Source organism: Lucilia cuprina, chromosome 3 (assembly GCF_022045245.1).
Source record: "Lucilia cuprina isolate Lc7/37 chromosome 3, ASM2204524v1, whole genome shotgun sequence".
Lineage (NCBI taxonomy): Eukaryota > Metazoa > Arthropoda > Insecta > Diptera > Calliphoridae > Lucilia > Lucilia cuprina.
This window is the reverse complement of record NC_060951.1, coordinates 23,078,419-23,104,631: the sequence shown is the minus strand read 5'-3', so window position 1 is coordinate 23,104,631 and position 26,213 is coordinate 23,078,419. Positions and strand designations below refer to the sequence as shown.

Genomic DNA, 26,213 nt, shown 5'->3' with positions numbered 1-26,213 from the left:
AAATCAATTAATTTAATTTGAAAACGAATTTTACAGTATGTGGAACGTATTTGACAAATGTGTTGTGGGACGTATCTGGCCGACGAATTTAACTTCACACCCTTAATTAGTGGTTACGTCTTTATCATCAAATATTTGATAGGTCTGAACGTACCTTAAGGAAATTATAAAGAATTATGATAATAAATTTTTAATAAACACTTATAGGCCAATTACGATTTTGTAAATAAATGTTCTGCGCTGAATCTGTTTCTGGCAATTTATTCTTCACGTGAAGATTTTAAGATTTTTAAGCTTGAAAATAATTAGGTTTCGGTCATATTTGAACCGCGCTTTTTTATACAAATTTTTATCTCTCCATTTTGGTGTTATTGCAATATCTCGGAGAAACTGGTGATAATCAAATGTATCGTTGACCTTTCCTCGGAATAATTTGGCATGGGGTCGATTCAGAGCACCATATAATTTGGCACTACTGGTGGTCAGTCTTGTCGGGATCCACATAGTAGTTGTGGTTTAAACCCAAATTCGAGGGGAGAGAATGTTGGTTTAAGGTCTGGTTTGTGGAATTTACAGGTTGACACTTGGTAGTTGCCTGTCATTCCGTAGATCTTCAGGAAAGTTCTCGAGTTGTTAAGGTTAAGTCCTTCACATCATCGGTATACCAGAAGATTGATTTCACATTACTCAGCTCCTACTACTGACTTTAGCCCAGTGATTGTTTTTTCCTTGTCGGGGTAAGCATTAGGATTGATCTCATGTTGCCTGTCATTCCACAACGGGGCTACTGTGAAAAGAGATTATATAGCTCGAGTACTTTAGCAATGTGCTTGTACATAGCACAGCCATGTACAAGGATTGCCATATAATTTCTTCATAGAAGTATCCATGGGCGCTTGGTTGACCGTTCTCAAGTCTACTTAGTGGATGAAAAAGACCACCGTAAAATAAGTCTGTCGAGGCAGGTGTTGACGTTAAACACTTAGACATTCTTCATTCCTATTATTCCATTCATTCCATATATATGTCTACAGAGGTTACAATTAAAAGTATCTCCGTGATGTTTTAACATATTAACGTTAAAAGTTCTGATGCCAAACATTCTTCATGTGCACTACGAATTAGAAATATTTGTGGATGATTTTTTATGTCCTACACCACTTTAGTGAGGAGGGTATATTGTGTTTAAAGTATACCAATCGGCTCAGAATCATCGAACTACATGTCGCAATTTTGGTGATAATTCAATGAAATTTGGCACATGATCTTCTATGGTACCGTAGACGAAGCGTATTGAAAATGGTTAACATTGGGCCATTATTTCACATAGGCTCCATACAACTAAACCCGCCAAAGAGGACTTTTAAATTCATAATTAAGTTTAATATACTCGTATCTCCAAAAAAGCTGCAAAACCAAGTTCTATACTAGCCTTGATGACCCTCATAAACTTTATAATTATAGTTTTATTAAACAACAAATGGCTTAAGTATTTCTGAGGCAAGGTACAATTTAACTTAAATACTTTATTATGAACTAAATTACATTTTATTCGTATACAGGTGTAGGGTATTATATGATAGGCCTAGCCCAACTATAGCTTCTTACTTGTTTTAGAATATGTTAAAGATCTCTTGACCAACTCGTAAATTTTCATATATTTTAATGAGAATTTTTTTAAATAAAAATTCAAATCTCAGATACACAAAAACTATGTTTTGTAAATTGACAAACGATTAAATTTCTTTCCATGATCATAACATAAACCTCATATGCATTATATATCACTGTCTTGTTATTTTACAAAACACTTGATGAAATCTATCTGTACAATTCTATTTTCAACATATTTTCTTTGCATTATTTGTATTTATTTTTTTGTAATAGGAAAACTATGTTTTGTGTCCAACATTATGCGGCGACAGTAGTAATTGTACGATTTCATAGTCTCAAATACTAAACAAAATGAATGAATGTAACTACTACTACCCACATTAAACAGTTCAAAACGCAAAAAACAAATAAATTAGGCAACTTTACATGAAAAAGAATGAATGAAACAATGAATGAAAAAAAAATAATAATAATAAAAAACTAAACTAAAAAACCAAAAACTTTTGTGCAGTAAAAGAACATAGTAAAATGAGCAAAGTTTAATGAAACGAATTGGATTGTAATGATAAACACTAAGTAAAAACAAATTTTCTAATTCTATTAACTATAATCAGATACACACCGATCATTTGTCAAATTATACTACTTACTATATTTCTATAACAATTCTCATAAATTAATCTAGTCAGTCGTCCTGCGTTGTTTATTTTTATTAAATACAATATAAATCATTTCTCAAAAATTTTAAAAAATTTCATTTGAATGCTAACTAAATATATATTAATGGCATAAGTTTCTTTAAATTTTCTAAATGTATTTGTTGTGTTCCGGTACTTTTTAGATTATCAGGATTATCACACAAAAAAAAATAGAATAAATAAAAAGAAACTTATTTTATTATTTGAGCACAAGAACCTGTTAATCTAACTAGTCCTAGAATGTAGATTTTATTTATTTTTATTTTACTTATATTTATATTTGGTTAATGGTGCTTCTTCATGGTCATGGTAATGATGTTTATGCATTTTTTTGTTTATTGTTATTAATAAATAGTGTTTTCTTCTTTCAATATATAAAATAGTTTTTGTATAAATGTTTGTCATTTTCATTCATTGGTTTCATTAAACATTTTTTCGTGTTTTGTTGAAAAATTGATAACATAATAGTTGTTTTAGTTTAAAGTTGTTACATTTACTACTGTTAGTTCAATGAATTGTAAGGGATTCAAGTTTTCGCTTACTTAGACATATTTTAATGATTTCTAAAGGAGGATTATCAGTAAGGACTGGTAGGTGTTTTGTTTTCAACCAAAATTGATAAATCAAATGCCTAACTTTGTAATACTTTTCCATGATTAGTATAAATCTTACTTAGAATTTCTTCATAATATCTGTTTTCGGAATAACATGTCCTTAAGTTTAAAAAACACACCAAATTTGTTTAGTCATCGTTGTCCTTTTAAACCTTAAAATTGAAATTCTGCTATTTACAATCGACAACAAATTTGCAGACTTTTGGACAAATTAATAAGAGCAATTGATAAAAATTAACAGGGACACTTTAAACGTGTTACATTTGTCACAGAATTGAATTGCACAAAACCATCATACTGTTCTTTTTCCTATTTGTTTTTTATATGTAGAATAGAAATTCTTAAGCACCTAGTTATAAAGATTGTTGCTTACTTTCTTAATAAAAACCTTAATAGTTGTTTAAAAAAAAAAAATCACCCAAATTTATCTACTTAACAGGAGGAGATGCATGAGCAAATGTCTGGATACAAGCGAATGCGTCGTGAACATCAAGCTGCACTACTCAAGCTCGAAGAGAAGTGCAAAGTTGAAATGGAAGCGCATAAAAATGCCTTAGATAAGGAATATGATAATTTATTGCATAACTTCACAAGAGAATTAGAAAGACTAGAGGTAAGATCATGGTTATAGATATTATCTTATCATTCTTGTTGACACATAATTTTTTTATCGATTAAACATTAGGCCAAACATCAACAGGATTTGGAAAAGCGCATGAAGCAAACTACGGCTGCCGAAAAGAAATTACATAAAGAGATTTCTCTTAAACAGGAATGTGATCGTAAAGCTTTCGATATGAATCGCAAAAAGGAATACAAGGCCAATAAGGAGAGATGGAAACGTGAATTGTCAATGGATGAGTCGACGCCAAAACGTCAGAGGGATTTAACATTGCAATCACAAAAGGACAACCTCAAGCAAGCCGAGGCTCAAGAAGAACAACGTCTATTGACATTGCAGAAGAAGTACATTGATTTGGAGATGCGTAAATTTAAACGAAGGCGTTTAATTATGTTGCACGAATTAGAGGATCAGTTGTTAAGAGATGTAAGTTAATCACAAAACAAAACATTTTTATACTTTTGTAAATAATAATTGCTTTTTTTCTTGCTCATCATTAAGGAATTATCTAAAAAACAACAACAACTTGAACAAGCTCATGGCATGCTGTTGAAACATCATGAGAAAACCCAGGAGCTGGAATATAGACAGCAAAAGAGTGTACATCAATTGCGAGAAGAACAAGTAAATTTCTATTTTTTATCTTAGAGTTTGATTGTTTAATTTTACCTAAAATAAACATTTATTTAGATAAATAAACAACATGATACAGAATTACAAAATCAAAAGGATTATATGGAACGTGTTAAAAAAGATTTACTACGCAAACATGCTCTGGAAATACGACAACATCCTAAGAGCCTTAAGGTAAATTCATTATTACAGTGTATTAAACTCGTTTTATTAAAAAAAAAACATTTGTTTATCTTTGAAAATGTTTAGCAAAAGGAGTTGCAAATTCGTAAACAATTCCGCGAAACCTGTAAAACTCAAACCAAACAATATAAACGCTATAAGGCACAGATATTACAAACAACGCCAAAGGAGCAACAAAAAGAAGTCATTAAACAGTTAAAAGAAGAAAAACATCGTAAGCTTACGTTGTTGGGTGAACAGGTAAACAGCAATACTGTTTAAAATAACAAATTTATCATATAAATTTTTAAAATAATTTATTTATAATTAATTTTTTAGTATGAACAAAGTATCGCTGATATGTTCCAAAGTCAGAGTTATAAATTAGATGAAAGTCAAGTGATCGAGTGCCAACGTACCAACGAAATGTTGGAATATGAATTAGAAGTGCTTACTGCCTATCAAAATAAAAATAAGAAACAAGCTCAAGAACAACGGGATCGTGAGCGCAAAGAATTAGAAAATCGTGTGGCAGTACGTCGTAGTGTATTAGAGAGTAAGGTATGTATCGTTTAAACATAACAAACATAAATGTTATTGCAAAGCTAACAATGGCTAATAAACTGTTTACTTTTTTTGTTAAAAAATATTTTACTTTCTTTTTTAAAAAAAAAAATATATAAATTTTTCTAATTTTATTTGAAAACAGATGGATGCTGAATTGCAACAGTTCAATCAGGAACGTGCCGAAAGATTAAGATTGATGCATGAGAAACATGTTAAAGAACTTGAAGCTTTTGATGAAGAATCAGTTTCTTTAGGTTTCAGGTAAACTTTTATCAAATATCAATTTAAAAAATTACTAACAGATATTTACTATTATGTGATACCCGATGTAAACGATTTTTAGTCAGTTATGAGATCCAGTTCATATAATATATAATTATCATTTTCTAAAGTAGACACTATAACATCAATGGAATTATTGCCTTTTTATAACCTGCACACTGTAGTGGGGAGGGTATATTGGGTTTGGGGCTAATGTTTGTAACGCACAATAATATTAGTTCTTTACCTACCTTAAAGTATACCAATCTGCTCAAAATCATTTTCTGAGTCGATTTAGCTATGTCCGTCCGTAAACCTTGTAATCAAACTGCAGGTCTCAATTTTGAAGATAATTCAATGAAATTTTAAATTTCTATGGTACCGTAGACGAAGCCTATTGAAAACGGTTAACACTGGTCTATTATTTCACCTAGTCCCCATACAACTGAACCCGCCGAATAGGGCTTTTTAGTTCATAATTATGTTTAATATACTCGTATCTCGATATTTTCACATAATCATGTGATATTAGAAATCTAGAAGGTGTCTTCATGACATTTAGATTAAACGGAGAGATATCAAGCCATTCTAGGAGAAAGCTAATATGAGTTCCAGAAGATTATGTCTTAAATACAATGAATATTGTAAATGCTGCCAAAATAAAGAGGAGGATGGAACAATGTTCTATTTAATACGCTACTGCCCGATATTTACCGACAATAGAGTGGGATTTTAAAATTCCAATAATAATGATTAGATTTTTAGATTTACATGCAACAAATTTGCAACATTTTTGTAGAGGCAAACAACATTGTTGAATTCCAACAAAAACAATACAAAAATCTTGAACATCATCAAAACTATATTTTTTAACTAAAATTTATATTTTTATTCATTCAAACAGCGCCTTAGCTATTGCGGAAGGATCACGTGAGACCTACCCTGACGAAGAGGGTAGTCTATCTGGTTCAATGATTAGTTTAGCGCATAGTAATAGTTCAACAAGTTTTCCGGCTGGCTCCCTATAGCATAGAAAAAAAGTTAATATTCTTACAACAAATGGATTTAATTTTTTTAATAATGATAGTGTAATTATTACGACTACTACAACTACTAATAATAATACATCCACCACCACCACCAACAACACCACGACCAACACTACAGCAACAACAGGCAACAGAAGAATGATAGCAACAACTACTAGTACTACTATTTCATCTATCAACACTTCGGGAACAACAGCAGCAGCAGCAGCAGGCGCAATCTTCACAACTCACACGCCTACAACTTTAACAAAATGTTTTCGCATTTCTAGTGATAATTATAAAATTCATAGCAAACAAAATGATAATAAAAGTGATGCTGCATCTAAGCGACAACAGGAGCAAAAGCAACAAAAACATTGCAATAATGCAAATCACAACAAAATGCCTCTTACATCAATGTAAAGAAACATATGAAAAAAAAGAAATTATTACAGACACACGTCGTTAGTTAGTGTTGTAGTAATTATGACGAAGACGGCAAAGATGTGCTGATGACGACGATGATGTTGATGACTTGATGACAAAGAAACAAGTTGTTGTGGGAGTGTTTGTTTGTTTGTTTATATACAATATACATACATATATACAGTTTTTATAGAATTATTAAGTGAAAAGAAACCCACACTCCTCTTTACTCACACATTGAAGAAAAAAATGAAAATTTAATATATACATACATAATAATATAAAATAAAACATTATAAAAAAAGAAAAGAAAAAAAAAAAGAATCCAATAATAAATCTCCAAAATTTTTGTGAGACCAGGGATAGTGGATGCGATAAGTCGAAGAAGATTGGTTAAATAATATACATAAATAATGAAACAACAACATTATAATAATAATAATAATAATTAATCTAATAATAATAATTATAATAATTAATAATGATTACATTTAATAATTAACGCAAATTATTATATAATAATTTATGTTTAAGTTAAATAAAATAACAAAAACAAACAAAAAAATAAACGCGTTATAAAAAAAACATAAAAAAATATAACAAAATTCTTATTAGAATTTTCATTTTCTTTTAATTTTATTTTTAATTTTTTTGTTAATTTAAAATAAAAATTAGGCAATCAAATCAAATAATTAACTAAATATTCAGATTAAATGATAATTACGAAAAAAATGAAAAACACTTGCAAAAAACGTAGACGTACATATTATTCATTAGATATATAATTATACTACGAGTACATATAATAAAAAATAATAATTTTGTATGTAATTTCTTATAGGAACGCTCTATAATTTTACAGGTAGGACAAACAAAAAAAAGTAACACAAAAAACAAAACCAAATGAATGTATCAATTATTAGAGAAACATTTCTAAATAACACCTACAAATAATAATAATAATAATATATTTGCTACAAAAAATATATATAAATATATATTAATTAAATTAAAAAAAAACAAACAAAAACAAAATAAAATAATCATTATCGAATTTGTTTAATTAGAACATCTTTCTCTGTTATTCTGGAATTGTTTGAGAGTTTTTAAATTATAGTTATTAAGCTGGACTATGAAAGGAATTAAAAAAAAACAAAAAATAACAAATTTGAAATGTGACTAGTAAGGAACCGCACAATTCAAATAATAACCAATTATTCGGAAATTTATTGATTTCATCAAAGGTGAGTATAATCTGTATAATGACCTCTATTCTGCATTTCAATTCGAATCGAAATGTTCTCCGTTTACAGAATATTGTTTGGTATTCTGCATTTCGATTCGAATCTCCGTCACATAAACAACAACTTACAAAAACATACATAGGTACGATCGTAATGCAGAATACACACATTCGTAAAGCGTTAAAACGAAATGGTATTGCATCTTTGTTTTCTTACGATTTAGTTTTTTGTTGGAATACCTTTTATCGATCGTTACGTAACTGAATGCGTAAACTTAATCGAAATGCAGAATAGGGGTGTATGTTGTGTATGTGTAGATCCCATGATATCAACAACCAATCCTTAACCCTTATCACCACGACAATTGGATCTTCGCTCCGTCGGCCAAAGATTGTTAACCCAGCGACAACTTTATCAACCGAAAGTTTTTTCCCCAGGAAACAAATATCGGCCACGTCGAACTGTGCAGTTTCCCTAGAGATAAAACAAGGCCAACATAATTACTATATAGTTGGATTTTCTAAGAAAGACTGTTATTATACAGAAAAAAGTCTTTCTAAGGAATAATGTTTTTACATAGAAAAATTCTATTATTTTCTTATAGAAAAAGTCTTTCTAAGAAGCACTGTTTTGATTTAGAGAAAGTGTTGTTTTTATAGAGAAAAAATATTCCACACTGTTCTCATATAGAACAATTAAGAAAATATAGTCGGGCGTGACAGACCCAACACAAGTTATGAATACTAACTGTGATATATTTTTCATAATAAAGCATTTATCTCGAATATTTTCTTGTTTCTGATATATTTAAGCAATATATGGACAAAAACAAATTTCCGAATTAAACCTTATTAAACCAAATATAGTGCGATCCCGATATAAATTTATGTTTGTATATCATTTATTTGCACTGAATTTCATCACGAAATTATGGATATTCAAGTCATTTTCTTTTGACAATTTTTATCGAGGTACATGTATATTTAACACAATTATGAGTTTAAGAGCTCTTTTCAGTGAGTTTGTTGTACAAGGGTTAGGTAAAATAATGAAGCGATTTTAATCATTTTTAATTTAATCACTAAAGTGGTGTAGGTTATAACAAGTTCTCCAAAGGAAGACTATTTTCATATAGAAAAAGTCTTCTTAAGAAAGAATGCTTTCACGTAGAAAAAGTCCACCTAAGTAAAACTCTTTTATATAAAACAAGTAAGAAATTACAGTCGGGCTAGGCCGACCATATAATACCCTACACCTGTTACAAGGATAAAATGGGATATATTTAAGCCATTTATTGTTGAATGTAATTGTGAACATTTAAGTCAAATTTTGAAGGGATCTTTTTTTAGGGGCTAGGGTCAAATAAGGCCCTATAATTATAAAGTTTATGAGGGTCATCAAGGCTAGTATGGAACATCTTTTTGTTGAGATACGAGTATGCATATTAAACATAATTATAAACTTAAAGGCCCTATTCGGCGGGTTCAGTTGTATGGGGCTAGATGAAATAATAAAACGATGCTAACCATTTTCAATAGACTTCCTCTACGGTATCATAAAAGATCATGAGCCAAATTTCATTGAATTATCTCCATAATTACGACATGTAATTCGACTACACTGTTTACAAGCCCTATTCGGGGGTTCTGTTGTGTAAGGGCTAGTGAAATAATGGACCGATTTCAACCATTTTCAATAGGCTTCGCCAATGGGTCAAAAAAGCGTATGTGCCTACACCTTGCGCACAAGCTTTACATGGACAGTTAAGCGTTAGGACGGTCATGGCTTTATCGATTAAGGAAAATTATATGTGTTTTCATATAAAGAAGTCTTCCTACGACTGCTTTCACGTAGAAAAAGTGCTCCTATAAAAAAGTATTCCTAAGAAAGAGTGCTTTCACGTAAAAAAGTCCTCTTAAGTTAGACTCTTTTTATAAAAAAGTCTTCCTAACATTATTGCTTTTCCGCACTAGTATGATATTCTTTTAGTACATTTATGCTTTTTTCCTTAAGGACTTTTCTTCTTTTTCTAATTCTGGCACTTGGAGTTAATTACATTTTTCTAATTCAAGCTAATTTTAATTCAAAAAAAGGTTTTTTAACTTATCATCATATCGCAAAGTAATAAAAATCCGTAATTTATAAATATAAATAAAGTTTATTCATCTTCATTATAGGATATATAGACAAGTATATAATTTATTTTTAATAATAATTTATAGCATAAATATTGTTAATTTATAATGAATATAAATTTGAATGTTTTAAGTGCAAGTTCATTGCAATAAACTTTCCAAGAATGTATGTTTATTTATAATTTTAGTGGTGGCTATAAGAATCTCAACATTATTATCCTCTTGCTGGGCTAGAAAACGTAATGCTGCAATTTCGGCAAATGTACAACCACCCACAATAAAAACAAGTATAACGCGTGGAACATTAAGCATTGAACCTTCACTGGGTGTGGAGGAATGCCGGCCGCCAATACCAATTAGTTGAGCTTGGAAATCTTCAAATGTGGGTCCGGGTAAATTATTAATTTGGCTCTTTAGTGATTGCCAACCCAAAGGCTTTAGAGATTGTTCAACAATACGTGCCGTAAGAGGGGCATAAAAACTGTGAACATAACTTATATCTTTGGGATTAACCTCGACAGCATCATCAACTGTTAAATTTAAAGTCTGTAATATTTGCATATGCATTTAATTTGTTTATAAATATATGTATTTCATATAGTTACCTTTCTTAACACAGCATAGGCTCTGGATTCAGATTGTGTATATAATATTCCAGCCTTTTCCAGATTGCTTATTTTTAATATTATTTCAATGCCATAAACATGAGCCAATTCTCTTTTGTAATAATTTAAAACCTAGAAGTAAGTAACAGTAAAGAAATTGAAAAAAATGTATGATCTCCTTCCTTAACTACCTTTTCTTTAAATCCCGATGCTGCAGCACATTGTATTGCCAACAAACGTAATATATTATTCAAGTCTGATTTTTTGCCAATCAAATCCTCTATATAAGAACTGGGTTTGTCAATATCTTCACACATCATGAACTCCTGTTCGGCCGCCAAATCATCGGTAAATTTATAAGTATCTAACTGTTTACGTATCAATTCCCCAATAGTAGTATGATTGGAAACCGATTGTTTTTGTGCCAATAGAGCAGGCAACTTGTCCACTAAACGTTTCATATCTTGTACGGATTTTTCTTGAGAACTGGCATCAGTCTGGGCGCTTATCTCTTTAGCATTGCGGGCCAAAACTTTACCAACTTCATTGAAATTCTTATTACGCAATTCAGCATAGAGTTTATCACCAGAGTTTAGTATAAAAGTTTTCTTTTCGGCCGTCAAATGAGCCGGTGATGACTCATTATCGGAGCGTGCATTAAACAGTTCGGCAGCCATGGTTAGCTGGTTCTGGCGAATACCAAAGAATTCATCCACTAAACCTTCGTAGGTGAGTTGTGTGGCAAATGCACTTAATAAATCTATAGTACGATCCAGTAATATGATTTGATCTATTGTTCCTTTTTCACCATTCGATAAGAGTTTCTCCTCTGCTCCCAGTTGTTTGGCTCGCTCCCAAACACCTTGAGACATGGTGCCCTTACCATAAATCTTTGGAATTCTGCCATAAATCTGCTGTAATTGCACCAAACCCACTCCCGCCTGGTATAAAGCCGTAGGATCACCATCAATAGCTACATCACGGAAAGCATTTGGCCATTCCATAGAAACCACATCGTTTTCAACCGGATAAAAGTTCCAAGTTAATTCTTCCAACAAACCAAATTTTCCATAAACGCCTTTATGTTCTAAGTGCTTTAAACACAAACATGAACGTCTGGGCACAAAGAATATATGAAACATACGCCCTTTTTCTGGGTTTTTTAACACTTGTGCCGCCACATCATCCATTATTGTAACCAATGGTCTAACTATATAAATAATATTGTTGACATCTTTGGGTAGTCTTGTGTCATTTCCCAGTTTTAATAATTTAATACCGCGATCAGAAAAAAGACTTGGTGCCGCTATCAAACCAATGGGACCCAATAATGCATCATCGAGTACAATGGATTTATTGCCTTCAACTTTTTCGAGTAAATGCACCAGTTCACGACATGCGGACTCCTGCAGTAGCTGCAGGTTAACCCGCTGTCCTTGTAGATATGAAAACATTAATTATTTTTTTTATTTTTGGAGTAAATTTTTAACAATTGCACTTTTTAAACAAATTGATGAAAATTGTTGTTTTCTTTTTCGTTTAGATAAACAATGACAGCTGTTGACAAAAAACGGCGTCGACAAACATTAACGGCGGACAAAAAATTTTGAAGGCAATTTAAAATAAAGTCTTCAGCTTTGTTATTATTCGTTTACACTGTGTAAAAGCAAAAAATTCGCAATTTTTAATATTCCCCAAAATTAGGATGTTATCCCCAATAAAGGAATATTTAATTGTTCTCGGACTTAAGCAATTATCTTCTAAATAAAATGAGATATAGTTTGTTCCAATCGAGTTAATAAGGTTAAAAATAATACACATTTCTATTTCAAAATACACATAAATAAAAATTATTTAATTTTTTTAATTTTAAATGCAATTTTAGCTGTTATATTATGTACCAAAGTTATGTACTTTAGTAGTTTTGAAATGAAAAATGGTTGATTTCTCAGTTTTCGTTCTAGTCTTTCTTCAGAGGGAGTAAACAGATATACAAATTTGTTTGTTTGTATTCATTTTTAAAAATTTTAATCAACCCCAATAAGCAAAAACCTTTGAAATGATGTAAATATGTATTTGAAAACCTATTCAAATTTCATACATAGCCTTTGAGAACAAATTTGAAAAATTTTGTTTTCAAATGGAAAATTATGGCCTTCTCAAACAAAAAGGCAGTTAGAAATCAAACGTATTTTTCAAATGTATTTCAAATTTAAAAAAGGCTAGAGGTAAGCTCGAAACTAAAAAAATTTTCAAACGTATTTCAAGTATTCTTTATTATTATTTTCATACATATTTCAAACCCTAATTATAATGCTAACTACTGCAAAATTCATATATTTTTTTACATCACCTGAAAATAAAACATTCATACATTTATTTTAGCATATTTTTCTTTTATATCTCCGATTATTTCTCCTATATTTAACGTTTTTTCGCTCCCTTGCTGTAGAAAAAATGTTCTGTTTTTATTTTTCTAAAATAATTTATTTTTTGAAAGAAACTTTTCTAAGTTCAATTCAAACAAAACTTTGAAAATTTTATAAATATCACACATTATATTTTTTAAAACGTTTTTGGAAATTATCATGTTTATTTCAAAGGCTAAACTTTAAAATTTGAAAACAATTTGGAAAATATATTATTTAGTTAAGAAAATTTTCAAAAATATTCACAGGTTTGAATCGATGTTTATTGGGACTTATTATTTTGAATTAAAAAATTTTAAAATCCAATTTCGATTAGAATGTAATTTTAAATAATTCAAAAGGCGTTTTAATAATTTTTTTAAACTAAAAATGGTACCATTTGCTTTTTAATATAAAATTCAAATATAACAACATAAGTCAACAACGGGTCTTTTGTTGATTCACAATGTTTATGCTATTGTGATTTATTGTTAAAATCATATTTAAGAGAATTTGACATCTTTGATTTATGAAGAGACACACTCAGCTGAGCGAAGTGAAGAGAACTTTGCAAATTACAATTTTTGTTTATAATTTATTGGAAAAACAAATCGACGAAAAAGTTTAAACAGTTAAATTAAACAAACAAATAAAAAGCTGAATACTTCTTTGGAATATGAATGAAGCAACAACAATGACAAAGGATCCCATAAGGGGAACGCTGACAAAATTAATTAAACACTCAAAGTAAGTTAAATCGGGAAGCAGACAAAATCAAACAACAGATGTTCTTTAAAATCACAGAAAATTGCTAAATTAAGCCAGAAGGTGTGGTAGCTGGTGTGCAACGCGCCAATAAATAACTTTTAAAAAGAAAAAACATTAGTTTAAATAATTTTATTGTAAATTCGTAAAAAAATAACATCCGTTTTTTTAGTGCAACTTTTAGCGCAGATGATGTGTTGCGTGAGTTTCGCATCACCAAGGAGAAACGTAACAATCGTAAATTGTTAAAAATCCTGGAAATTATATCAAAACATCAACCCAAAGCCAGTGAACACTTGCAAGAAGCGGCTAAGTTATTAGAGAAGTAAGTACATTATAAACAATATTTAAAAGTAAAAGTTTGAATAAGAACTTCGAATTGCAGGAAAGATCCATTTTACTGTTTGCTCAACTTTTTAAATTACTATTCCGACACCAATATTATGCAGTCCATACGCAAAAAGGATTTGTCTACTTCAACTCCGTTGTTAACCAAAAATATTTTTGATGCCGTAACGCCGGAGAGTGTAACAGATGTAAAGTTTTACTATTTACCGCAAGCAAATTATAAAATGTTTCTTATTTTTTCTCATTATATTTACAGATAAAAGAACGTGTAGTCCAAGCTGCCTCTAGTGGTTTAAGTCGAACTGCTCAAAACAACAATTCCATTATTAGTGCTGCCCTTATGTCTACTACTACGGCAACTGCTGCCAACACCAATTTACCGAATTCATTGGGTTCTACACTTTTCCCTTCCTCGAAGGCAAATCATAGTTCGGAATCATTATGGGAATTTCATAACATTGATAATTTTCAATTTCAACAGAGTAACATTGCTGCTATACCCATTACGAGTCAGGAAAATCTTTTACTATACGATTTAATTTATTGTTTGACGGGTATGCGTGGCTCCTATATAACGCCTGAAGGGGGCTCTAGTGTTAGCGGTCAAACGTTTTCTATGAAATTTAAGATATCAGATCAAATTCACAGTTCTTTGCGTGATATTGCCCAAGAGATTTTACCCTTGGCATCTCATTACACTTGTATACAGAAATTCATACAGAAGGCTACATTTTCCAATTGCAGTCAGGTTTTGCAGGCCTTGAGTGAAGCTTTAAATAATTTAATACATGATTATTATGTGAGTACATATTTGAATATTATTTAACTGATGTTTGAAAAAAAATAAACTTAAATGTTTGAATTCTTTCCTAGAACTATTAAGTTTTAGTTCAATTCTAGCTCAGCTCTGTTTTAGTTTTAGTTTCAGTTCAGTTGTAGTTCATTTCTATTTCAGTTTTAGTTCACTTCTAGCTTAGTGCAGTTCTGTTGTAGTTCACTTCTATTTCAGTTCTAGTTCAGTTCTAGTTCAGTTCTAGTTCAGTTTTAGTTCAGTTCTAGATCAGTTCTTGTGCAGTTCTGTTCTAGTTCAGTTTTAGTTCAGTTCTAGTTCAGTTCTAATTCAGTTCTAGTTCAGTTCTAGTTCAGTTCTAGTTCAGTTCTAGTTCAGTTCTAGTTCAGTTCTAGTTCAGTTCTAGTTCAGTTCTAGTTCAGTTCTAGTTCAGTTCTAGTTCAGTTCTAGTTCTAGTTCAGTTCTAGTTCAGTTCTAGTTCAGTTCTAGTTCAGTTCTAGTTATATTCTAGGTTAGTTCTACTTTAGTTCTAGTTATATTCTAGTTCAGTTCATAGCTGAAATCCGATCATAACAGAAAATCGGAGAATTATTTACAGGAAAAAGAAACTCTTCTAATAAAAACGTTCTTATAAAAATTGTTCTTCCTGAACAGATTAAAATTTAAAATGTTAAATGATTTAAATAAAACCTTACAATTTTAGTTACTTTTGGCGCAATTGGAATCCGAACTAAATGCCGGCAATTTGACATTGCACAAAATGTTATTTTATGTAAGACCCACCTTAAATACCATGGAAGTATTAGCAGGAGCAGTATCACTAATAGTGGCTGTAAGTGAAAATAATAAAATCTTAATACAAAAAACTAAAAAAAAAAATTTACAGAACGAATTACGCGGTGGTCAGGCTTTAACATTGCTATTCAATCAAATAAGTGCCTTGACTGGAGATGAGGAATCACAAAAATTCATGATACAATTGACACAAAGAGCTGCTGTGCCCTATATGAATATTTTACAATTATGGATACAAAAAGGTGTAATCAATGATCCACAACAAGAGTTTCTGGTTGAAGATAATGAAGTAATTAGAAGAGAAGAATTACCAGAACATTATTCAGCAGATTATTGGGAAAAACGGTTAGAGCTTAACAGATATAATTAATATGAAAATTTTAACACTTTTATCTTCTTTCCAGTTACACCATACGTCGTGAACGTATTCCGTGCTTTTTGGAAAAAGTCTCCGATATTATTTTACGGACGGGCAAATATTTAAATGTCATTAGACAGTGTGGTAAAAAGGTTACACTGCCTCAAACTATGAACTTACAATTTTCGCCTACAAATCAAAATCATATTGCGGTTGTACAAAATGCTTATCGTTTTGCCTCTAAGAACTTGCTGGAAGTTTTACTTAAAGAGAATGATTTAATGGGTCATTTAATGTCGGTAAAACGTTATTTATTATTGCATCAGGGTGATTTTATTACACAATTTATGGATGCTTGTGAAGATGAATTGGCGAAAAATGTCGATAAAGTTTTACCCATGACATTGGAGAATTTATTGGGTTTAACATTGCGTTTGTCTTCGGCCAAACATGATCCCTATAAAGATGATGTACATTGCGAGCTGTTGACATACGATTTAGTAACACAAATGTCAAAGATAATGAATAATGAAGAAGGTGAGTTTAAGATAAGAATTTAAATATAATTGAGGTAATTTAACTACAATATTAATTCAAATTCTTAAAATTACTTTATCACATTGTAGGTTATCATTAATGGAAATTCATTGACAGTATTTTCTAACTTGTTATGTTTCTCTTTTAGAATATTGGCAAACGCATGATCGTTTAGATTTAAATGGTTTGGAATGTTTTGCTTTTCGCTATGAAGTCAAGTGGCCCGTATCTTTAGTATTAAATCATATTGCCATTTCTAAATATCAAATGTTATTCCGTCAACTCTTCTATTGCAAACATGTGGAGAGGCAATTATGCAAGTAAGTAGTCAATCAATATATTTTTTACACATCAATGACAAACTACCCCTCATTTTTCGTTTATATTTTTAAACAGAATTTGGAAAGAAAATTCTATTGCTAAAAAGTTTTCACCGCAGGCGGCTGAACTTTATCGTTCGGCATTTACATTACGACAACGTATGATGAATGCTGTACAAAATCTGGAATATTATATGATGATTGAAGTAATAGAACCCAACTGGCATATATTTATACAGAATATGAGTAAGGTAAGTGACAAGTTCTTAAACTGCAAACAATTTAAGTTTGAAAGTCAGTAGATTTTGAAATGGAAAAAACGGAATTTAATAGATTTTTTTTAGATTATTTTCTATTCCAATTGAAATTAGTATATTTTCCCTATTACACATTTTATCAAGCTCAAACATCTTTATTTTCAAATTGCAGGTGGAGAATGTTGATGAAGTTTTGTCATTTCATCAAGATTTTTTGGATTCTTGTCTCAAGAATTGTATGCTAACCGATACTACAGCCTTAAATCGTTCCATATTTAAAATGTGTAACATTTGTTTAAAATTTTGTGAATTTATTCAGGTAAGCTTTTAAATTTATCTATAAATTTATTATTTTTTAATTAATTAGTTAAACAAAAAATTTTATTTATTCGTCTTGCACTTGTTCTATGTCAAACAAGTTTGTGTGTTCCTTTATTTTTTCCTTTTTTAAGTTCTTAGTTGTTGGAATAATTTCGATATAAAATCTTTAAATTAATTTATTTTATTTGTTATCTAAATACTATTTATAAATATTTAATATCTCTACTAAAATCTACAAAAAACACACATAAAAAGAAATCACAACGTTTCTTTCTTGATGCCGAACTTACATGTATGATGTGTGATAGTAATGACGAGGATAATTCCGATTCAGATCATGATTTCTCTAGTCAAAAACAGGTATTTCTTAAAAAACACAGTTTCAGTTTTCAATGTCGTGCAATTTTTAATTTTTTTATTGAAAAAAATCATATATTAAATAGTTCTAACATATAAAAATAATTCAGTCAGTGTTTAATTTTTATTAATATTTAGCCATATGTAATAATAACGTATTATTTCACTTGCATGATTATATTTCTTATAAAAAAGTCACAAATATAAAGTAATATTTTCATAGTGTTTACTTAAAATTGTATTAACTTTAACCAAAATAACCATAATCTTTATTTAAAATACATGCATTCTTTTTATATCCACCATCAAAAAGGAATTTATATTGATATTGTCATTCCGTTTGTAACACATCGAAATATTGATCATATAAATTCTAAATTAAATTCTAGCCATGTCTGTCCGTCCGTCTGTTGAAAGCACAATAGATTCCGAATGGAAAGAGCTGGAGGGTTGAAATTTCACATTTTTTTATGGGTATGAATATAGCGATGAAATTCGACATAAGTAAATTTCTTATGATCCAAAATCTATGCAAAAATTTATGAGGATCGATCGGTCCATAATTGACCCTACATCTATATAAGGTCCCCTTCAGAAAACGACTTTAACGCTCTAACTGGCTTAAAAATACTAGTATATAGATGAAATTTTACATAAGTAAGATTCACGTGAGGATGGGTCAATTATTGACCCTACCACTCATAAAAGGTCCCCTTCAGAAAATGACTGCATTAATGGCTTAAAAATACGAGGCTTAAAAATACGAGTGTAGCGATGAAATTCGACGAACCAAATTATGTCTACCAAATTTTATAAAGATGGACCCATAATTGACCCTAGCCCCCTATATAAGGTTCCCATCAGAAAATTACTTTAACGCTTATAACTGGCCTAAAAATACGAGTGTATAGATGAAATTCGACAAAAGTAAGTTTCATTCGATTTAAACGAGGTTTGATGGTGGGTTTAAGAGATTCGGAATAGCCGAATATATAGTTTTTAAGCATAATTGCGTAAGATTAGAAGTTAAGAAGTCGGTCGACCGAGATGTTGAGCTATCGAGTCTTCACGATCTAAGAAAATATCGTCTGTTATTGTTATCTGCATATGCATTATAGACATATGTATGTATTTTAGTTTTTGAACTGAAAGAATGGTATTAAAGAATATTGGTGGCAGAACTTTATATGGCGATATTTGCATTTTTGAGCTGTAAACTCTTTTCAAAGAATGATTAGACACCACATAATCTGGTACGGTAGTCCGATTTTTGAAATTAGTCTTGTTCCGGTTATTGGAGAGTTCCCTTTGGGATGCACATGGTGATTGTGGTTTACAATAAAATTTGCGGGAAGAGAATGACTAAATAAAGTCTATGGGTTAGATTTATAGGAAATCTGAAGAAATAGGGCCAGGCCACTATTGGTCCTGTTGTGTGCTCCTTTTTATGGAAGAAAAAAGTTTGTTGGTAAAAAAATTTTTAACTGAATTTATTATCTTATAATTTTTCATTCAATGTTCGTGAGAAATAATATTTCCTGATCTCCCAAGAGTGATTTTATAATTCGGTATAAGTAAGAGTGAGAAATGAGTTGTTGTTAGATGTAAATGATAAAAGATGAATGTAGGGATGAGTGTGCCGGATGTTGTTCTCTATGAGTGTTTCAAATGAATGACAAGTGCGCTGGGTAGATATGTTTAGGTTTTTTACACATTGTGGATTCCCAAGTTAATTCTGAATCTAGTACATAGGCATTTAAATCTGAGTTCCTGTAGTCTCGGGCATCTTCATTTAATATGCTCTCTAACTCATTTATTTCATCACACACTCTGTGTCATTTATCTATAAAGGTGGTAACAGTAAACAGTGGCCTGTTATCACTTCTACTGAAATTAGTGTTCTGGTTGCATACGCATCCAGTTTTGGGCAAAAGAATTTGAAAAGTTGGCAATCCGTTCTTCTATTCCAAGAATGGTTGATGAAGTCTGAGAATTATACAAACATTTGGTTTGGTTAATACTGCTACCTACCAATCTAAATATTTAATGTATTAATTGCTCTTTAAGAGATTTTTTACCGTCTGACAGTATGTGATAATGTATTAAATGACATTTTAAAGGACTAAGCACAGCCAGACTGTCAACATAATTTTTATCTGCCGAACTCTGTGTGAAATGTGCTCTAATCAACTTTGTGACAGATTGCAAGACTCTATTGCCTTCTTTGACCAAATATTTCCCGTGCCAAAGTTAGGCTTAGTATCCCAGCTTACTTAAAATATTAAGTTTTTGTTCTTCCGAAATCATTGTTTTATTGTTTTTGTTAATTGTGATTTCTCACTTATTACTTGAGTATAATTGGCCAATTACACTCAGTTAAACTAAGATAATATGTAACTTTACTGATAACTGAAAAACACGAAACGTATATTAAACCAGGTTTAACCAAAGAATGAAGATTATCTTTATCAGAAAAACTCGCCCTAAGTTTTGGTGAAAAACCAGTGAATGGAGTTTACCGCCAGTAACCTCAAAAGGGGAGAAAAATTCCTCCTTAGTGTGTAGCACTGGTAACTCACCTTCTTATATTGTCTTCCCCTAAGGTGGTATTAATGACCCTACTCTCAAACATTGATACTATTCAAAGATCACTCATAATTAGACATATTACACCTTCTAGAGAAAATCGCTTTAAAAAAATACGACACAAATTATTTTTTATTACAAGTAAGTTATTCTTTGGAGTTCTGCAAAGTTTGAACCATAATATAGGCAAGTACCCATGAAAGGCACGATTACCTGATTCTCACCTTGATGATGATACTCTAGTGCCGTTCTTCTGATACCATCAGGTATCCTTTTTTACCTGATTAACCACTATTTCCAGTGCTTTATTTGAATTTTTATAGGTTCCTTGTTAAAAGGTTACAGAGATCTGTGTTGTGGGTTTTCTTGGGCCAGAATATATGATTCTGAGGCACTGGTGAAGACGAGTAGTTTTTGGTGAAAATGATTAGTTTTTTGCGATACTAACCAGGTTGTATTTCTTTGCAAGAGAGTTTACATTACATATGCGTTCAGTATTCTAAGTTTCGTTTCAATGAAGGTCGAGCGCGATGGTGAATAGTTGAGGTGATAGGGAGAACCCTTGTTTTCCTTCAGCATTTATGTGAAATGATTAGCTAATGTTACCATTGAAATCTACTAACAGCAGTTATAGAGAAGAACGTCAAGAACAAGAGTGTTAGCTTGGCCGGAAACCATCCCTGTATTATGATCGGTAATATTTTGTATATGGCGTTAAGCAGCATAATTCATCCACCTTCTTCTAATTGTTGCAATCTTGCAAGTCTCCACTTTTCTATAATTATAAAGTTGTAACTTTACGATGATGACTTTTTTCCAAGTTAGAGGTATCATTTTTTTAAACCCAGACTAGTATGATGTAAGATAGTAGAAGTTTAGACGTGTTTTCAATTTAACTCTTTCATTTGTTCTTAATATTCAAAGAACAAAAATAATATCATTCATATTTTAATGGTTTTTATTTATATATAGAAATATACTTGTACTAATAATAATTAAAATAAATTTTATATATTTCTTCTCATTTACAGTCGGAATCATCTTTAGCACCTACTGATACGTTTTCCGAACGAGTTAAACGCTTCGATTTAGAATTCACCGGTTTGCTAATTGGTCTGCTGAAGCAAATAAACGATGTGGCATCGGATAATCCATCAGATCGTTTTATTAATTTAGTACATCGTATTAATTTCAATTCATTCTATAATGAACAAATGGATAAATTATGCGCTAAGGATTCAATGATAACAACAACACATCATTGAAATCGATTTAACAATTTCTATTTCACAAATATCAACTATAATAATAATGATGATAATGAATACTCAGACTCCATAACATCTCCTCTATAATTACACATCTACAGCTACAAATCTGCATTATTTAATATAATTAAATTTGAAATGCAATGTTTATCTTGCCATTTGTTTGTAGTACATCCATACATTTAACGTTGTATGACGTTAAATTTATCTCTATAGATTGAGATGATGGAAACCTTTTAAAAATTGTATGTATGTATTTTTTTTCTGTTGTGTATTATTATTGCACAAAAACAAAAATCAATTAAACTGAAATCAATATGAATGACTTGTATTTAGAGAAATGTTACGTGTAAAACAAGTTGAATTTTTAAATAAAAATAATTGCAAATTTTCCAACAAAACATTTCTACTCCAATCCTTTTCTAGAGTCATCGATATGGTGAATGATGAATCTAAATATGAAACTTTTAATGAATGTGCCAATATACGAAATACTAAATATACAGAATAGTTAATGATGGATGGTCTTTCCTATGCAACATATAAGTATGTAAAATACAGGGTATTTTATTATTAGTCTGCAAAATATTATAAAGACGAGACAATAGACTGTTATTTAATAATAGAGACTATAAGCTATTTTTGTAGTTGAAACTATAGACTGTTTTGTGCTCGAGACTATAAACTTTTGTATTACTGAGACTATAGAATATTATATAATCGATATCATTAATTATTACGTAATCGTCTCTATAGTAAATTTTATATTCTAGACTATAAATTTCTTTATTCCGAACAAAGCAATTATGCAGTTAATGGCCTTTTCATATTCTACTATGTGTATGTATTCAGAAAAACCCAGACGTTTTCCGAAAGTTTTCTCTTTAAAACGAGGCAAACGAAAGCAGAGAGATGGAAAAATGACAGAGGTGTCATTGAACAGAGACGCAATGTGAGAATTTTAAGTTCAAACACGTTTAAACAGATTAATATATTAGTCATTCTAATTGAATATAACATGGATTCTTGAAGTAAATAGTCACACTAGAGTTTGTTAGTTTCGAACAATTATTCAGGGCTGGACATTTACATTTGCATTTAGTTCCGCTACCTTTGGCATCTTTGACTATATCTGCAGATGTCATTATATGGGAGTCCGAAGAGACGTCCGGAATTCATAGGCTAGCTTAGGTGTAGAAAACACCCCCTCTTTTGCACATTATCCAATTTGACGCCCTCTTGATCTTGGATATTTCATCATTGGTGTGTCTTCAGTGTGATTTTGGAATCGTCTTAATATGGGCCTTGATGAAGGAAATGATTTTCAAGTGACCCCAGAAATAAGTCAATTTGTGGAGGCTTTAGTTATTCTTCATTAATACTCCAATATAACTTCCGAAAGTGGTTCTATATTTTATAGAGATTAATACATGTTCCGTTTTGCCTGGATTTACACTAATGGTCTTAAGAGCTATTTTTAACCTTTGAGGCCAAGGTTGATGATCGCTAGTAACCGTTATGGTTACACAATCGCAATATGCAACCGTTTCAAAGCCGACAAAATTTTGCACATATAAATCTAATATCAATAAAAAAATTTTGCTAACTCAATCTATAATTCACTTCCGAAAATCTATTAAATGAACGTATATAATTCATAAGCAAATTAAAATATCGCGACAAATTATTCATCGATTTTTGGTCATAGTTTCGATATAAAGTTAACTTCAGAAAATTACTTAATCGTAAATCGGTTACATTCGTTTTATATGGATCAGTTAAACGATTTGAAAAACTTGCATTTTATGTAGTTTTAATTGTCATACATACTCGGTTAACCGCCAAACCAATTTCCTAGAAATAATACACGAGCTTCGCATCGTGCATTAAAATACCAATGTTGCCAAACGGATAAAATTTCATTTCAAATTGAAATGCAGAATAGGATTGAGTATAACTAGATTTGTTATATAGTCATTAAGGGCGAGTTTTTCTGATAAAGATAATCTTCATTCTTTGGTTAAACCTGGTTTAATATATGTTTCGAGTTTTTCAGTTATCAGTAAAGTTACTTATTACCTTAGTTTAACTGAGTGTAATTGGCCAATTAAACTAAAGTTATAAGTGAGAAAACACAAACAAAAACTTAATATTTTAAGTAAAAAATTTTCCATTTACAAAAGTACTGTTTGCAAAAAACAGCTGTTCATTGTTTATGTTTTGAGTGAAAAGTTGGCAATACTAACAAAGTTAACCGAGCTTAAATTTAAAACTGAAAAACACAATCTTTGGTTAAAGTCAGCTTAAATTTGTTCCGAGTTTAATCTAACAGCAAGTTAAGCCTAGTTTAACTGATGAGTAAGAAACCCGCCCTAAGTGTGACTTTATATACATAATTTTCGATATTAGAAACTATATGGTCAAGAGTTTTAACTAAATTATAGGCGAGACTACAGTATATTCTGTTGTCGATAATGTCGTAACATTTGATTATCATATCCGAAGCAAGATTTATAACCAAGATAATGGAATATATATGAATAGTCAACAAAAGTAAATTTCTGTTCCCTTGTATCTCTTTTTGAAAACCCCGTTACTTTCTTTTATGCAATAGATTAGAGTGACCATGTAAAACTAAAAAAACAATAGTTTTCAAATAGAGGGTACACTATTTGAAAACTGTTACTAAAAAATGCTCTTCATTTACTAAACATTTCTACTAGCGTTCCCACGACAATTGGATCTCCGCTCCGGAACTACCCGATTCTTAATCGGCCAAAGATTGTCAAGCTCAGCAACAGCTTTATCAACCGGAAGTTTTTCCCCAGGGATGAATATCTAGTTACAGCCAACCTGTTACAACAACAACGAGTTTTGCAGAAAAATATTAATAACGATCGAAGTTTATTAAATGCAAAGAAAACTTTAATTTTAGGTTGGAACTACTGCTGGGGTCACCTTAATATACACACATACATATATAGTATGTACGTACATTTATGAATGTACGATATAATGGGTTGTGAAAAGTATGTACTACATGTAAAATAAATTTAAAAAAAAAAAACCTTTTTTCAAAAGCGAACATGATTACGGTTTTAATAATTCTCTTGCATTTTTAAAAATTTTCGATAATACAAAATCAATTTCATGTATGTATGTTTGTTTTAGCATATGAGTAGTTAGTATAATTGGCAATAAATACCACAGATACATTAAGGATTGAGGTTCATAAAAAAGTATTTATATATATTAGAGGTGCCCCGAAAATGATCTGTGCGTAAATCGATTGCTCAAGAATAGACCGTTTTTTGATTTCTCCAAAAATTATGTCATTTATTAATAAGTTATATATTTCGACCAAATCTAATTAAGATTTTGTTTAAGATTCAAATTCAAAGCTCGGAAATGTTTTCTCTATAGACATGTGAAAAGTTTGTTAATTTTTTTTTAAATACAATAAAAATTTCCAAATTGGAACGATTTTAATAACGAAGGCGTATCCGCTCACACTTTTTTCAATAGTTGAAATTAATTGGACAATACAACAAAAATTATATTCAATAAAAAAAATATTCCTTTCGCACACTTGGAAACACCTTAAAATTTGACTATAAACATATAAAGGTATCCTGTTGTGTACAATTAGGAAGCTCTTTGGTTGGCAGTACAAGTACCAACAATAAAATACAAAAAAACGAAGGTGTGTAAGTAACACTACCTCCTCCTCCTCCTGCTCCAATTTAGGCATTTAAAAAAAATTCATAGATGTAATAAAAAACCAAATGCTTTATGGACAAAGGATACAAAAAAATGAATACAACGAAACACATCCTTACAAATGTAACAAATAGTATTTCGCATACAAAATAGTTTGTGTGAAATTCAAAATACTCGTGGTTGTCGTCGTATGCACCATGTGACACAGTTTCATAATTAACTTTTGCCACTCAGTAGGTTGGTTGGTCTACAAGATTCATAAGTTGCCAAATAATACAATGTTTTGGTTGCTCAGATGTTGAACTAATGAATTGCTAAATTAAACTGAGGATGTTTATAATAGGATGTTGTTTTTGCTGTGGATGGTTTTTTGTTTGCCATACAATTGGATACACGTGTCTAGAGCAAATGGTTGCAAATTGTTGACACGTGATCAAAAAATAAGCTGTTTTAAAGAAATTTTATTATTTAAGTCAACTTAACATTAAGAGAAGATTTCAATTTTATACATAATATAGCAAGGAGCCTTTTAGTGCTTTTTAATGTCATATAAACATAATCTAAAATTTATCCATAAATGATTTTATAAGTTACGGACAAGGTTTAGCTGTCTATTCTCCAAGTATAGCTGGCAAGTCCTTATATAGCTTGAGGGTAAAAAGAGTTAGAAAGGAACAAACTGCCTAAGTCATCAATGTTTGGTCTTATATGTGTCCTTAAAGATGTCTAACTGTATTATAGATCCAATGTCACAAGAATCTTTCTCTTTCTAGA

At 30.6% G+C, this 26,213-nt stretch overlaps 3 protein-coding genes across 7 annotated transcripts in view; 2 read left to right on the top strand and 1 right to left on the bottom strand.

Moving 5' to 3' along the window:
* Positions 1–7,073, top strand: part of LOC111676954 (serine/threonine-protein kinase Tao) — a 13,796-nt gene extending 6,723 nt beyond the window's left edge. For all 3 annotated transcript variants that reach the window (XM_023437988.2, XM_023437982.2, XM_023437975.2), the window contains exons 6-13: positions 3,366–3,539; positions 3,612–3,974; positions 4,050–4,172; positions 4,239–4,355; positions 4,431–4,604; positions 4,683–4,904; positions 5,053–5,171; positions 6,076–7,073. In XM_023437988.2, the coding sequence (XP_023293756.2) occupies positions 3,366–3,539; positions 3,612–3,974; positions 4,050–4,172; positions 4,239–4,355; positions 4,431–4,604; positions 4,683–4,904; positions 5,053–5,171; positions 6,076–6,199 (1,416 nt within the window). In that variant the 3' untranslated portion in view covers positions 6,200–7,073. The remainder of the gene's footprint in view (positions 1–3,365; positions 3,540–3,611; positions 3,975–4,049; positions 4,173–4,238; positions 4,356–4,430; positions 4,605–4,682; positions 4,905–5,052; positions 5,172–6,075) is intronic.
* Positions 7,074–10,013: 2,940 nt separating this feature from the next.
* On the bottom strand, positions 10,014–12,184 carry LOC111677111 (vacuolar protein sorting-associated protein 33A). Its single transcript, XM_023438177.2, has 3 exons — positions 10,801–12,184; positions 10,610–10,741; positions 10,014–10,550 (listed from the first exon to the last, which is right to left on the bottom strand). The coding sequence occupies exons 1-3, from the start codon at positions 12,061–12,063 to the stop codon at positions 10,146–10,148; spliced, it is 1,800 nt and encodes a 599-aa protein (XP_023293945.2). The 5' UTR covers positions 12,064–12,184; the 3' UTR covers positions 10,014–10,145.
* A 1,353-nt stretch (positions 12,185–13,537) lies between these two features.
* Positions 13,538–22,120, top strand: LOC111676942 (gamma-tubulin complex component 2 homolog). Of its 3 annotated transcripts, none has more exons than XM_023437954.2 (12): positions 13,538–13,764; positions 13,955–14,107; positions 14,168–14,318; positions 14,387–14,929; positions 15,624–15,752; positions 15,807–16,060; positions 16,120–16,610; positions 16,759–16,930; positions 17,007–17,181; positions 17,360–17,506; positions 17,764–17,868; positions 21,483–22,120. In XM_023437954.2, the coding sequence occupies exons 1-12, from the start codon at positions 13,694–13,696 to the stop codon at positions 21,714–21,716; spliced, it is 2,625 nt and encodes an 874-aa protein (XP_023293722.2). In that variant the 5' UTR covers positions 13,538–13,693; the 3' UTR covers positions 21,717–22,120. The 3 variants fall into 3 exon arrangements, with proteins under 3 accessions (XP_023293722.2, XP_023293732.2, XP_046802750.1); XM_046946794.1 differs by having other exon boundaries at positions 13,759–13,845; XM_023437964.2 differs by lacking the exon at positions 17,764–17,868 and having other exon boundaries at positions 13,546–13,764.
* Positions 22,121–26,213: the final 4,093 nt, after the last annotated feature.

What these genes read in the sequence shown, in the direction of transcription:
- LOC111677111 (XM_023438177.2), bottom strand. Translation starts at nt 12,063, where the DNA reads ATGTTTTCATATCTACAAGGACAGCGGGTTAACCTGCAGCTACTGCAG. An exon ending in CATCGGGATTTAAAGAAAAG is followed by an intron (nt 10,742 to 10,800) that starts GTAGTTAAGGAA and finishes ACTTACTTCTAG; the next exon opens with GTTTTAAATTATTACAAAAG. An exon ending in CCTATGCTGTGTTAAGAAAG is followed by an intron (nt 10,551 to 10,609) that starts GTAACTATATGA and finishes CAAATATTACAG; the next exon opens with ACTTTAAATTTAACAGTTGA.
- LOC111676942 (XM_023437954.2), top strand. Translation starts at nt 13,694, where the DNA reads ATGAATGAAGCAACAACAATGACAAAGGATCCCATAAGGGGAACGCTG. An exon ending in GCAGATTATTGGGAAAAACG is followed by an intron (nt 16,061 to 16,119) that starts GTTAGAGCTTAA and finishes TCTTCTTTCCAG; the next exon opens with TTACACCATACGTCGTGAAC. An exon ending in GATAATGAATAATGAAGAAG is followed by an intron (nt 16,611 to 16,758) that starts GTGAGTTTAAGA and finishes TTTCTCTTTTAG; the next exon opens with AATATTGGCAAACGCATGAT.